This window comes from Dendropsophus ebraccatus, chromosome 15 (genome assembly GCF_027789765.1).
Source record: "Dendropsophus ebraccatus isolate aDenEbr1 chromosome 15, aDenEbr1.pat, whole genome shotgun sequence".
NCBI lineage: Eukaryota > Metazoa > Chordata > Amphibia > Anura > Hylidae > Dendropsophus > Dendropsophus ebraccatus.
Genome location: NC_091468.1, coordinates 820,686 through 832,955, shown reverse-complemented (window position 1 = coordinate 832,955; position 12,270 = coordinate 820,686). Strand labels below are relative to the sequence as shown.

Sequence of the window (12,270 nt, the reverse complement as noted above, 5' to 3'; positions counted from 1 at the left end):
GCCACACACATCACTCCCCTGACTAGGACTATATGTATACTGGGCCCAGGAGTTCTGCTCCTCAAGTTAAAATGTTTCTAACATGAAAGGAACAAATCTTAAAGCTTATTACCCACAACTACTCTACTCGTGGTCCATTCCTTTAAGGAAGAGAAAACCATAAAGGAAGAGATGATGACGGTACCAATCTATCACAGATGAGACAGAGGGGCTAGCACTGTGACTGTATGCACTATAGCATGAGCTCTCCTACACACAGTGCAGTTACCTCGCAGCATGGTGTTCTGGTTCTTGGCAGTGCAAATTAGACGACTGATCCCTTCGATCACTTGACTGCGAGATTCGGCTTCTTTCTCTTTCGGCTTCTTACTTAGGAACATGACTAGGAAGGAGCAGATGATGGCAGCGTTAGTGTCCCTCCCTGGCACTCTCATCTCTGGTGAGGTTCAGTGAAGCTTTGGTGCAAAGCCCATTGGCATTTGCTGGCAGTTTTTGGGACTGTGAAAGCTAATCCAATTGTGCACTCACCCTTCTTGTTCTTCTCCTGAGTCACTATGGTCATGGCCATACACAGGGGTAAGTTGCCCTCTCCAGCTGGAGGCAGGCGACTGACTTGCAGAGAGCGGAAGTTGCTCCTCATTGTGTTTTTAGTTGCTGTGTCTCTCCTGTCTCCATCTTTCCGGCGTTCAGACCCCTGCCACTGCCAGTAATCCACCTGCAGACCCATTACTTCCATCCCAGCTGATAGAGTCCTACAGGTGGAAGGACCAAGGCTGTGAGCAGCAACACAAAGGGATGTGGGAGGGAAATGATATTCCAGAATTTGGATCTTACCCAGCATTAGATAGGCCGCTGCTGACCGAGGGCGATGGTGGGGGGGTGCAAGCTGGCTCCTTAACCATGGAAGAGCTGGTCCCTGGGGATGAGGATGAGCTGAGAAGAGCCGGGCTGCAGACCGATGCTTCATCTGAGTCCACTGCACAGAAGAGAGAGGGTGACAACTACAACCCAGGGTCTACAGCACAATTTAGGGTGAAAGGAAGGCAGAAGCTATTGGGCCACAACTGCAGGGGAGTTATACAGAAGAGCAACCATTGTCTTATCGTCCCGCTCCTCCATTCTCCTCCATCTTGCTCCTCCATTCTCCTCCATCTTGCTCCTCCATTCTACTCCATCCCGCCCCTCCATTCTCCTCCATCCCGCTCCTCCATCCCGCTCCTCCATTCTCCTCCATCCCGCTCCTCCATTCTCCTCCATCGCGCTCCTCCATTATCCTCCATCCCGCTCCTCCATTATCCTCCATCCCGCTCCTCCATTCTACTCCATCCCGCTCCTCCATTCTCCTCCATCCCGCTCCTCCATTCTCCTCCATCCCGCTCCTCCATTATCCTCCATCCCGCTCCTCCATTATCCTCCATCCCGCTCCTCCATTCTCCTCCATCCCGCTCCTCCATTCTACTCCATCCCGCTCCTCCATTCTACTCCATCCCGCTCCTCCATTCTCCTCCATCCCGCTCCTCCATTATCCTCCATCCCGCTCCTCCATTCTCCTCCATCCCGCTCCTCCATTCTCCTCCATCCCGCTCCTCCATTCTCCTCCATCCCGCTCCTCCATTCTCCTCCATTCCGCTCCTCCATTCTCCCCCATTCCGCTCCTCCATTCTCCTCCATCCCGCTCTTTCATTCTCCCCCATCCCGCTCCTCCATTCTCCCCCATCCCGCTCCTTCATTCTCCTCCATCCCGCTCCTCCATTCTCCTCCATCCCGCTCCTCCATTCTCCCCCATCCCGCTCTTCCATTCTCCCCCATCCCGCTCCTTCATTCTCCCCCATCCCGCTCCTTCATTCTCCTCCATCCCGCTCCTTCATTCTCCTCCATCCCGCTCCTCCATTATCCTCCATCCCGCTCCTCCATTATCCTCCATCCCGCTCCTCCATTCTCCTCCATCCCGCTCCTCCATTCTACTCCATCCCGCTCCTCCATTATCCTCCATCCCGCTCCTCCATTCTACTCCATCCCGCTCCTCCATTCTCCTCCATTCCGCTCCTCCATTCTCCTCCATCCCGCTCCTCCATTCTCCCCCATTCCGCTCCTCCATTCTCCTCCATCCCGCTCTTTCATTCTCCTCCATCCCGCTCCTTCATTATCCTCCATCCCGCTCCTCCATTCTCCTCCATCCCGCTCCTCCATTCTCCCCCATTCCGCTCCTCCATTCTCCTCCATCCCGCTCTTTCATTCTCCTCCATCCCGCTCCTCCATTATCCTCCATCCCGCTCCTCCATTATCCTCCATCCCGCTCCTCCATTCTCCTCCATCCCGCTCCTCCATTCTCCTCCATCCCGCTCCTCCATTCTCCTCCATCCCGCTCTTCCATTCTCCTCCATCCCGCTCATCCATTCTCCCCCATCCCGCTCCTTCATTCTCCTCCATCCCGCTCCTCCATTCTCCTCCATCCCGCTCCTCCATTCTACTCCATCCCGCTCCTCCATTATCCTCCATCCCGCTCCTCCATTCTCCTCCATCCCGCTCCTCCATTCTCCTCCATCCCGCTCCTCCATTCTCCTCCATCCCGCTCCTCCATTCTCCTCCATCCCGCTCCTCCATTCTCCCCCATCCCGCTCCTTCATTCTCCTCCATCCCGCTCCTCCATTCTCCTCCATCCCGCTCTTCCATTCTCCCCCATCCTGCTCCTTCATTCTCCTCCATCCCGCTCCTTCATTCTCCTCCATCCCGCTCCCTCCTATCCTCATTCCCACTTCATTCCCTTATTGGACAAAAAACTCACCGGAGGCTGCCAGAGGCTGCTCAACAATGCCGACCTTCACAACCTAGAAGAAGATAAGACCGGAGATGACCCTATGACACTGTTGTAGTCCCATCGTCTTGTGATATCCCTGGTGTCTAGTGTGATGTGCATGACCCAATGCAATGATATACTATAGGGCAGTGTGGCCCCTGAGGACAGCACCACCTAATGCCAGGCATGAATGGGCCCCCCAGGAAACAGTCCAGTCCTACCATCTGCTGGAACCTCCACACTGCTGGGTACTCCATGACTGGGGCAACTATAATATAAAACTGCAAATGAAGAGGGTAAAGGCCGGATGACACAGCTGGATAATGAAGGGGAAGCGAGCGCTGACCTGTCAGATCAGTGATCGCTTCCCCCTCATTCCTTGCTCGCTGCCTAAGCTATAAGACAGGGGCTTAGATGGTTCGGGCTGCCTATTGGAGTTGTGTCCATTGTGCATGTCGGCTGATCGCGGTCTTTTACATGTCCTATTACACCAAACGATTATCGTCCAGAATGGCCGCTAATCAGCCAGTCACGGGCGATATTCGGTTTGTGTAACAGCCTAATTCCAGGTTACTCAGTAAGTTTGATGGCATCACTAGCATGAGAACACCGGCCAATGGAATAAACATCGATATAGTGAGCACGACTGGATATCACATTGTGGGGCGGGGAGTCCTGGCACTTGCAGTGTGTACGCTGGAGGCAGTGAGTGTGGCCAGTCCTGGCACTCGCAGGTTGCGGTGTGTACGCTAGGGGCGGTGAGTGCGGGCAGTCCTGGCACTTGCAGGTTGCAGTGTGTACGCTGAAGGTGGTGAGTATGGGCAGTCTGGGCACTTGCAGGTTGCGGTGTGTACACTGGAGGGAGTGGGTGCGGGTAGTCCGGACACTTGCAGGTTGCGGTGTGTACACTGGAGAGAGTGGGTGCGGGCAGTCCGGACACTTGCAGGTTGCGGTGTGTATGCTGGGGGGAGTGGGTGCGGGCAGTCCATGCACTTGCAAGTTGAGGTGTGTACGCTAGGGGCGGTGAGTGTGGGCAGTCCTGGTATTTGCAGGTTGCGGTGTGTACGCTGGAGGCGGTGAGTGTGGGCAGTCCTGGCATTTGCAGGTTGCGGTGTGTACGCTGGAGGCGGTGAGTGTGGCCAGTCCTGGCATATGCAGGTTGCGGTGTGTACGCTGGAGGCGGTGAGTGTGGGCAGTCCTGGCATTTGCAGGTTGCGGTGTGTACGCTGGAGGCGGTGAGTGTGGCCAGTCCTGGCATTTGCAGGTTGCGGTGTGTACGCTGGAGGCGGTGAGTGTGGCCAGTCCTGGCATTTGCAGGTTACTGCAGCATTTGTCACTAACACTGAAGCCCCCTGGAAAGCTCCCAGGGACTGATCTATGATGCTGCCCCCTGTTAGGACTGATGGGAATGGTGACAATGTGAGTGATACAGAATGTCAGCACTATATAGCGGGATGCCTGCGACCCAGCATCGTCAGAAGGGGGCGCCATCCACACCTTATACACAGAGACATCCAGAAGGGTCACCTCCACCCCACAATCTCCATACAGTTCTGTTACTGTAAGACTCACCCCAATAAATGGAACAAACTTCTGGCAAGAATCCTCATCAGCGCTAAGAACAGAGCAGAAGAGAGGAAGAAGAGGAAGAAGAATTAGGAGAAGGCCGAGATATCGAAACAACCAACGTGAGAGGAAAAAAAACTGCCGCAAGGTGCGAGGCATCAAGAAGAAGAAGCCTGGAGGCTAAAAAGGAGGCTAATGGGGAGGCATAGAGGAAAGACAGGAGGCCGAGGAGGAAACACAGAAGGATGAGGCATAGAGGAAACAAAGGAGGCTGAGGAGGAGGCATAAAGGAAAGACAGGAGGCTGAGGGGGAGGAGGCATAGAGGAAACCATCATTTTGAAATAATCTTCAGGTTAGTGAGAGGAGGCTGCCCCCGTCACCGCTTCTCTTTCCTCTGTTTATTTGACCCTTTGACTTAATGATGAACTATAAGGACAATTTGTTTTTTTGTTACAAGAAAAAAGAGACAGTTATTGATGTGCCGATCCGGCCATCCCGGAAGGGTAGGAGTATGGAGGGAAGGGGGAGGAGTATGGAGGAAGGGGATGAGTATGGAGGAGGAGGAGTATGGAGGGAGGGGAGGAGTATGGAGGGAGAGGAGGATTATGGAGGAAGGGGTTGAGTATGGAGGAGGAGGAGTATGGAGGGAGGGGAGGAGTATGGAGGGAGAGGAGGATTATGGAGGAAGGGGTTGAGTATGGAGGGAGAGGAGGATTATGGAGGAAGGGGTTGAGTATGGAGGGAGGGGAGGAGTATGGAGGAAGGGGAGAAGTATGGAAGAAGAGGAGTATGGAGGGAGAGGAGAAGTATGGAGGAAGGAGAGAAGTATGGAAGAAGAGTATGGAGGGAGTGGAGGCATATGGAGGAAGGGGAGGAATATGTAGGGAGGGGTGGCGTATGGTGGGAGGGGAAGAGTATGAAGGAAGAGGAGGAGTATGGAGGAATGGGAGGAGTATGGTGGAAGGTGTGGACTATGGAGGTAGGGGAGGAGTATGGAGGGAAGGGAGGAGTATGAAGGGAGGGGAGGAGTATGGAAGAAGGGGAGGAGTATGGAGGAAGGGGAGGAGTATGGAGGGAGGGGAAGAGTATGAAGGAAGAGGAGGAGTATGGAGGAATGGGAGGAGTATGAAGGGAGGGGAGGAGTATGGAAGAAGGGGAGGAGTATGGAGGGAGGGGAGGAGTATGGAGGGAGGGGAGGAGTATGGAGGGAGGGGAGGAGTATGGAGGGAGGGGAGGAGTATGGAGAGAGGGGAGGAGTATGGAGGGAAGGGGAAGAAATATAGAGGGAAGGGCAAGGAGTATGGAGGGAGGGAAGGAGTATGGAGGAAGGGGAGGAATATGGAGGGAGGGGTGGCGTATGGTGGGAGGGGAAGAGTATGAAGGAAGAGGAGGAGTATGGAGGAATGGGAGGAGTATGAAGGGAGGGGAGGAGTATGGAAGAAGGGGAGGAGTATGGAGGGAGGGGAGGAGTATGGAGGGAAGGGGAAGAAATATAGAGGGAAGGGCAAGGAGTATGGAGGGAGGGGAGGAGTATGGAGGGAGGGGAGGAGTATGGAGGGAAGAGGTAGAAGTATAGAGGGAAGGGCAAGGAGTATGGAGGGAAGGGGAGGAGTATGAAGGGAAGGGGAAGGAGTATAGAGGGAAGATAAAGGAGTATGGTGAAAGGGGTGGAGTATGGAGGGAAGGAGTATGGAGGGAAAGGGAAGGAGTATGGAGGGAAAGAGTATGGAGTGAAAGAGTATGGCGGGAATGGGGAGGAGTATGGTGGAAGGGGTGTAGTATGGAGGGAAGGGGAAGAAGTATGAAGGGAAGTTGTATGGAGGGAAGGAGGAGGGTATGGAGGGAAGGGCAAGGAGTATGGAGGGAAGGGGAAGAAGTATGGCTGGAAGGGGAGGAGTATGGAGGAAAGAGGAAGGAGTATGGAGGGAAGGGGAAGGAGTATGGAGGGAAGGGGAAGGAGTATGGAGGGAAGGGGAAGGGGGAGGAGTATGGAGGGAAGAGGAAGGAGTATGGAGGGAAGGGGAAAGAGTATGGAGGGAAGGGGAGGAGTATAGAGGAAGGAGTATGGAAGGAAGGAGTATGGAGGGAAGGAGAAGGAGTATGGAGGGAAGGGGGAGGAGTATGGAGGGAAGGGAAAGGAGTATGGAGGGAAGGGGGAGGAGTATGGAGGGAAGGGGGAGGAGTATGGAGGGAAGGGAAAGGAGTATGGAGGGAAGGGGGAGGAGTATGGAGGGAAGGGAAAGGAGTATGGAGTAAAGAGTATGGAGGGAAGGAGTATGGAGTGAAGGAGTATGGTGGGAAGGGGGAGGAGTATGGTGGAAGGGGTGTAGTATGGAGGGAAGGGGAAGGAGTATGAAGGGAAGTTGTATGGAGGGAAAGAGTATGGAGGGAAGGGCAAGGAGTATGGAGGGAAGGGCAAGAAGTATGGCGGGAAGGGGTGAAGTATGGAGGAAAGAGGAAGGAGTATGGAGGGAAGGGGAAGGAGTATGGAGGGAAGGGGGAGGAGTATGGAGTGAAGGGGGAGGGTATGGAGGGAAGAGGAAGGAGTATGGAGGGAAGGGGAAAGAGTATGGAGGGAAGGGGAGGAGTATAGAGGAAGGAGTATGGAGGGAAGGGGGAGGAGTATGGAGGGAAGGGGGAGGAGTATGGAGGGAAGGGGGAGGAGTATGGGGGGAAGGGAAAGGAGTATGGAGGGAAGGGGAAGGAGTATGGAGGGAAGGGGAAGGAGTATGGAGGGAAGGGAAAGGAGTATGGAGGGAAGGGGAAGGAGTAGGGAGGCATGGGAAAGGAGTATGGAGGGAAGGGAAAGGAGTATGGAGGGAAGGGGGAGGAGTATGGAGGGAAGGAGTATGGAGGGAAGGGGAAAGAGTATGGAGGGATGGGAAAGGAGTATGGAGGGAAGGGAAAGGAGTATGGAGGGAAGGGGGAGGAGTATGGAGGGAATGGGAGGAGTATGGAGTAAAGAGTATGGAGGGAAGTGGAAGGAGTATGAAGGGAAGGGGGAGGAGTATGGTAGAAGGGGTGTAGTATGGAGGGAAGGGGAAGGAGTATGAAGGGAAGTTGTATGGAGGGAAAGAGTATGGAGGGAAGGGCAAGGAGTATGGAGGGAAGGGCAAGAAGTATGGCGGGAAGGGGTGAAGTATGGAGGAAAGAGGAAGGAGTATGGAGGGAAGGGGAAGGAGTATGGAGGGAAGGGGGAGGAGTATGGAGTGAAGGGGGAGGGTATGGAGGGAAGAGGAAGGAGTATGGAGGGAAGGGGAAAGAGTATGGAGGGAAGGGGAGGAGTATAGAGGAAGGAGTATGGAGGGAAGGGGGAGGAGTATGGAGGGAAGGGGGAGGAGTATGGAGGGAAGGGGGAGGAGTATGGGGGGAAGGGAAAGGAGTATGGAGGGAAGGGGAAGGAGTATGGAGGGAAGGGGAAGGAGTATGGAGGGAAGGGAAAGGAGTATGGAGGGAAGGGGAAGGAGTAGGGAGGCATGGGAAAGGAGTATGGAGGGAAGGGAAAGGAGTATGGAGGGAAGGGGGAGGAGTATGGAGGGAAGGAGTATGGAGGGAAGGGGAAAGAGTATGGAGGGATGGGAAAGGAGTATGGAGGGAAGGGAAAGGAGTATGGAGGGAAGGGGGAGGAGTATGGAGGGAATGGGAGGAGTATGGAGTAAAGAGTATGGAGGGAAGTGGAAGGAGTATGAAGGGAAGGGGGAGGAGTATGGTAGAAGGGGTGTAGTATGGAGGGAAGGGGAAGGAGTATGAAGGGAAGTTGTATGGAGGGAAAGAGTATGGAGGGAAGGGCAAGGAGTATGGAGGGAAGGGCAAGAAGTATGGCGGGAAGGGGTGAAGTATGGAGGAAAGAGGAAGGAGTATGGAGGGAAGGGGAAGGAGTATGGAGGGAAGGGGGAGGAGTATGGAGTGAAGGGGGAGGGTATGGAGGGAAGAGGAAGGAGTATGGAGGGAAGGGGAAAGAGTATGGAGGGAAGGGGAGGAGTATGGAGGGAAGGGGGAGGAGTATGGAGGGAAGGGGGAGGAGTATGGAGGGAAGGGGGAGGAGTATGGAGGGAAGGGAAAGGAGTATGGAGGGAAGGGGAAGGAGTATGGAGGGAAGGGGAAGGAGTATGGAGGGAAGGGAAAGGAGTATGGAGGGAAGGGGAAGGAGTAGGGAGGGATGGGAAAGGAGTATGGAGGGAAGGGAAAGGAGTATGGAGGGAAGGGGGAGGAGTATGGAGGGAAGGAGTATGGAGGGAAGGGGAAAGAGTATGGAGGGATGGGAAAGGAGTATGGAGGGAAGGGGGAGGAGTATGGAGGGAATGGGAGGAGTATGGAGTAAAGAGTATGGAGGGAAGTGGAAGGAGTATGAAGGGAAGGGGGAGGAGTATGGTAGAAGGGGTGGAGTATGCCCCTGGATGCTCCCCCGGACCAGATCCGGCTGTCGGATGCAGTTGTCCCTATTGTTTCTCAATTCAGATACTTGGGGGTACAGGTCACTGCCGATACTTCTAAGTATCTATCACTAAATCTATCCCCTCTAATGATAAGAACGGCCAGTAAGATAAAGACATGGCGCAAGCTCCCCCTGTCACTTGTAGGCAGATCTAACTTAATGAAAATGATACTAATGCCGCAGTTTTTATATATATATATATATATATTACATAATGCGCCAGTATGGGTTCCTATGACATACTTTAATCGCATCCAGTCCCTATTTCGAGAATTGATATGTGATGGAAAGACACCTAGAATTCGGTTAGACACTGCAGAGGGATAAGGATCCGGGAGGATTGGCAGTACCCAACCCATACCTATACTATTTGGCGGCGCAGGCACAGCAACTCAGGGGATGGGCCGGATCGGGGAAAATGACTCCCACGGGCCTACTGTTTTAAAGTGTGGCAGAGGGGCGAACTCCTATATATCTGTTGGAAATAGCATCGCAAACGAGACCACCAGATATACCTCTCCTTTTCCCTGTGCTCAGAAAAGTCTGGTCACAGACTAAATCCTTCTTGAGTTGCACGTCTTACACCAAATATACCCCAATATGGCATAATTCAGATTTTCCTCATCTGTGCATCAGACGGGGCTATCTTCTGGGAAACAAAGGGGGTTCGTACACTTTCACAACTGTATAGTGATGGAGCCCTAAAATCCTATGCCCAACTCCAGGCTGACTACGATCTGCCACACTCTGCCTTCTATAGGTATCTGCAACTACGACAGCTTGGTAGGACACCAGCCACCATATCCACACCACCAATACTTGACACGGTTCTCACTGCATCAGATTCCAAAGGTCTGATATCCCTAATATATCAGGAACTGCTAGAGGCCTACCTCTCAAGACGACCCCTGGTGGCTAAGGAGCAATGGGAAGCAGACCTAGGCCCAATAACTGATGAACAGTGGACAGAAGTGCTTGCCCTAACTGCCAAATTGGCTGTGTCAGAGACGCATAGATCCTCTCAGTTGTTTTTGATACATCGGGTGTTCAGGACACCAAAATTCTTACACAGGATTGGTGTACGTGCTGACTCTAATTGCCCAAGATGTGGCCTAGCGGACGCACATATTATACATTTGATGTGGAGTTGCACAGAGTTGGAGGAATACTGGAGGGAGGTGGTCGCCCTCATAAGAAGGGTATATGGAGTTGCTGTGCCAGTGGAACCCCTAAAATGCATACTGGGCCTAGTGCCTGAGGAGGACGAGCCTACTGGTGTTGAGTTAGCTATGTGTAGGATTCTATACCAGGCACATAAATTAATTGCCCGCCACTGGATACGGGCAGAGGCACCTACCATTGCGGAACTCATTGCCAGCCTTAATGAGGTAATACGCTTAGAAAAAGGGGTGTACCAAAAAAGAAAGGCTTCTAAGAAATTTGAAAGTATATGGGGCCCTTGGCTTAATGCGCCTGGTGTATCGTCCAGGAATCTTCGACGCAACCCAATGGAAGCCCTTTTGCTACAGGCAGATCGGAATGCTGCAACTAATAGATGTAATGGAGCACAGGGCGGGAGGAGAGACGCTATACGGTAGGCGATAGAGTCATCCTGATGGTGGGTGCCCCGGCCTGTCCGCTGGGCTCAGGATAGGGAGGTTCCTATCCAAGTTATTGGATATATTGCTGTGCCTTATTATTGTATAATGGATGATACTGGGGTCAGTTGTACCTTATGGTCTTTTCCTTATGATGACAGCCCTTGTCGGTGTAGCCTAGCTAATGTTGCCTCCAATAACATGTTACTTTTCCCTGTGATAGGGACTCTGGTTTGGGGGGGGGGAGGGGGGGAGTTAGTGTTTTATGTTGGAAAGGGGAAGGGTGGGAAGTCTGTTTTATTTGTAAAAAAAAAAAAACATTTTGTGTGTGAAAACTGTTTAATAAAAACAATCTGATTCAAAAAGAAGGGGTGGAGTATGGAGGGAAGGGGAAGAAGTATGGTGGAAGGGGTGGAGTATGGAGGGAGGGGAGGAGTATGGAGGAAAAGGAGGAGTATGGTGGAAGGGGTGGAGTATGGAGGGAGGGGAAGAGTATGGAGGGAAGAGGAAGGAGTATGGAGGGTAGAGGAAGGAGTATGGAGGAAGGGGAGGAGTATGGTGGGAGGGGAGGAGTATGAGAAAGGGGAGGAGTATGGTGGGAGGGGAGAAGTATGAGAAAGGGGAGGAGTATGGAGGGAGGGGAGGAGTATGAGGAAGGGGTTGAGTATGGTGAAAGGGGAGGAGTATGGAGGAAGGGGCGGAGTATGGAGGGAGGGGAGTATTATCGAGGAAGTGGAGGAGTATGGAAGAAGGGGAGGAGTATAGAGGGCGGGAAGGAGTATGGAGTGAAAGGAGGAGTATGGAGGGAGGGGAGGAGGATGGAGGGAGGGGAAGAGTATGGAGGGAGGGGAGGTGTATGGAAGAAGGGGAGGAATATGGAGGGAGGGGAGGAGTATGGAAGAAGGGGAGGAATATGGAGGGAGGGGAGGAGTATGGAAAAAGTGGAGGAGTATGGAGGGAGGGGAGGAGTATGGAGGGAGGGGTGGCGTATGGTGGGAGGGGAAGAGTATGAAGGGAGGGGAGGAGTATGGAGGGAGGGGAGGAGTATGGAGGGAGGGGAGGAGTATGGTGGGAGGGGAGGAGTATGAGAAAGGGGAGGAGTATGGTGGGAGGGGAGAAGTATGAGAAAGGGGAGGAGTATGGAGGGAGGGGAGGAGTATGAGGAAGGGGTTGAGTATGGTGAAAGGGGAGGAGTATGGAGGAAGGGGAGGAGTATAAAGGAAGGGGAGGAGTATGGAGGGAGGGGAGGAGTATAAAGGAAGGGGAGGAGTATGGAGGGAGGGGAGGAGTATGGTGGGAGGGGAGGAGTATGAGAAAGGGGAGGAGTATGGTGGGAGGGGAGAAGTATGAGAAAGGGGAGGAGTATGGAGGGAGGGGAGGAGTATGAGGAAGGGGTTGAGTATGGTGAAAGGGGAGGAGTATGGAGGAAGGGGCGGAGTATGGAGGGAGGGGAGTATTATCGAGGAAGTGGAGGAGTATGGAAGAAGGGGAGGAGTATAGAGGGCGGGAAGGAGTATGGAGTGAAAGGAGGAGTATGGAGAGAGGGGAGGAGGATGGAGGGAGGGGAAGAGTATGGAGGGAGGGGAGGTGTATGGAAGAAGGGGAGGAATATGGAGGGAGGGGAGGAGTATGGAAAAAGTGGAGGAGTATGGAGGGAGGGGAGGAGTATGGAGGGAGGGGTGGCGTATGGTGGGAGGGGAAGAGTATGAAGGGAGGGGAGGAGTATGGAGGGAGGGGAGGAGTATGGCGGAAAGGGAGGAGTATGGAGGGAAGGGAGGAGTATAAAGGAAGGGGAGGAGTATGGAGGGAGGGGAGGAGTATGGAGGGAGGGGAGGAGTATGGTGGAAAGGGAGGAGTATGGAGGGAGGGGAGG

General features: G+C 53.5%; 1 protein-coding gene across 2 annotated transcripts in view; it reads right to left on the bottom strand.

The window, feature by feature from the left end:
* The window catches only part of LOC138774108 (phosphofurin acidic cluster sorting protein 2-like), a 234,028-nt gene that overhangs the window by 2,355 nt on the left and 219,403 nt on the right, over positions 1-12,270 (bottom strand). The window contains exons 20-24 of one of the 2 annotated variants that reach the window (XM_069954692.1): positions 4,370-4,412; positions 2,786-2,828; positions 835-976; positions 529-752; positions 269-382 (exon numbers count right to left, since the gene is read on the bottom strand). In XM_069954692.1, coding sequence (XP_069810793.1) covers positions 269-382; positions 529-752; positions 835-976; positions 2,786-2,828; positions 4,370-4,412 — 566 coding nt within the window. The remainder of the gene's footprint in view (positions 1-268; positions 383-528; positions 753-834; positions 977-2,785; positions 2,829-4,369; positions 4,413-12,270) is intronic. The other variant, XM_069954693.1, reaches the window with a different exon arrangement.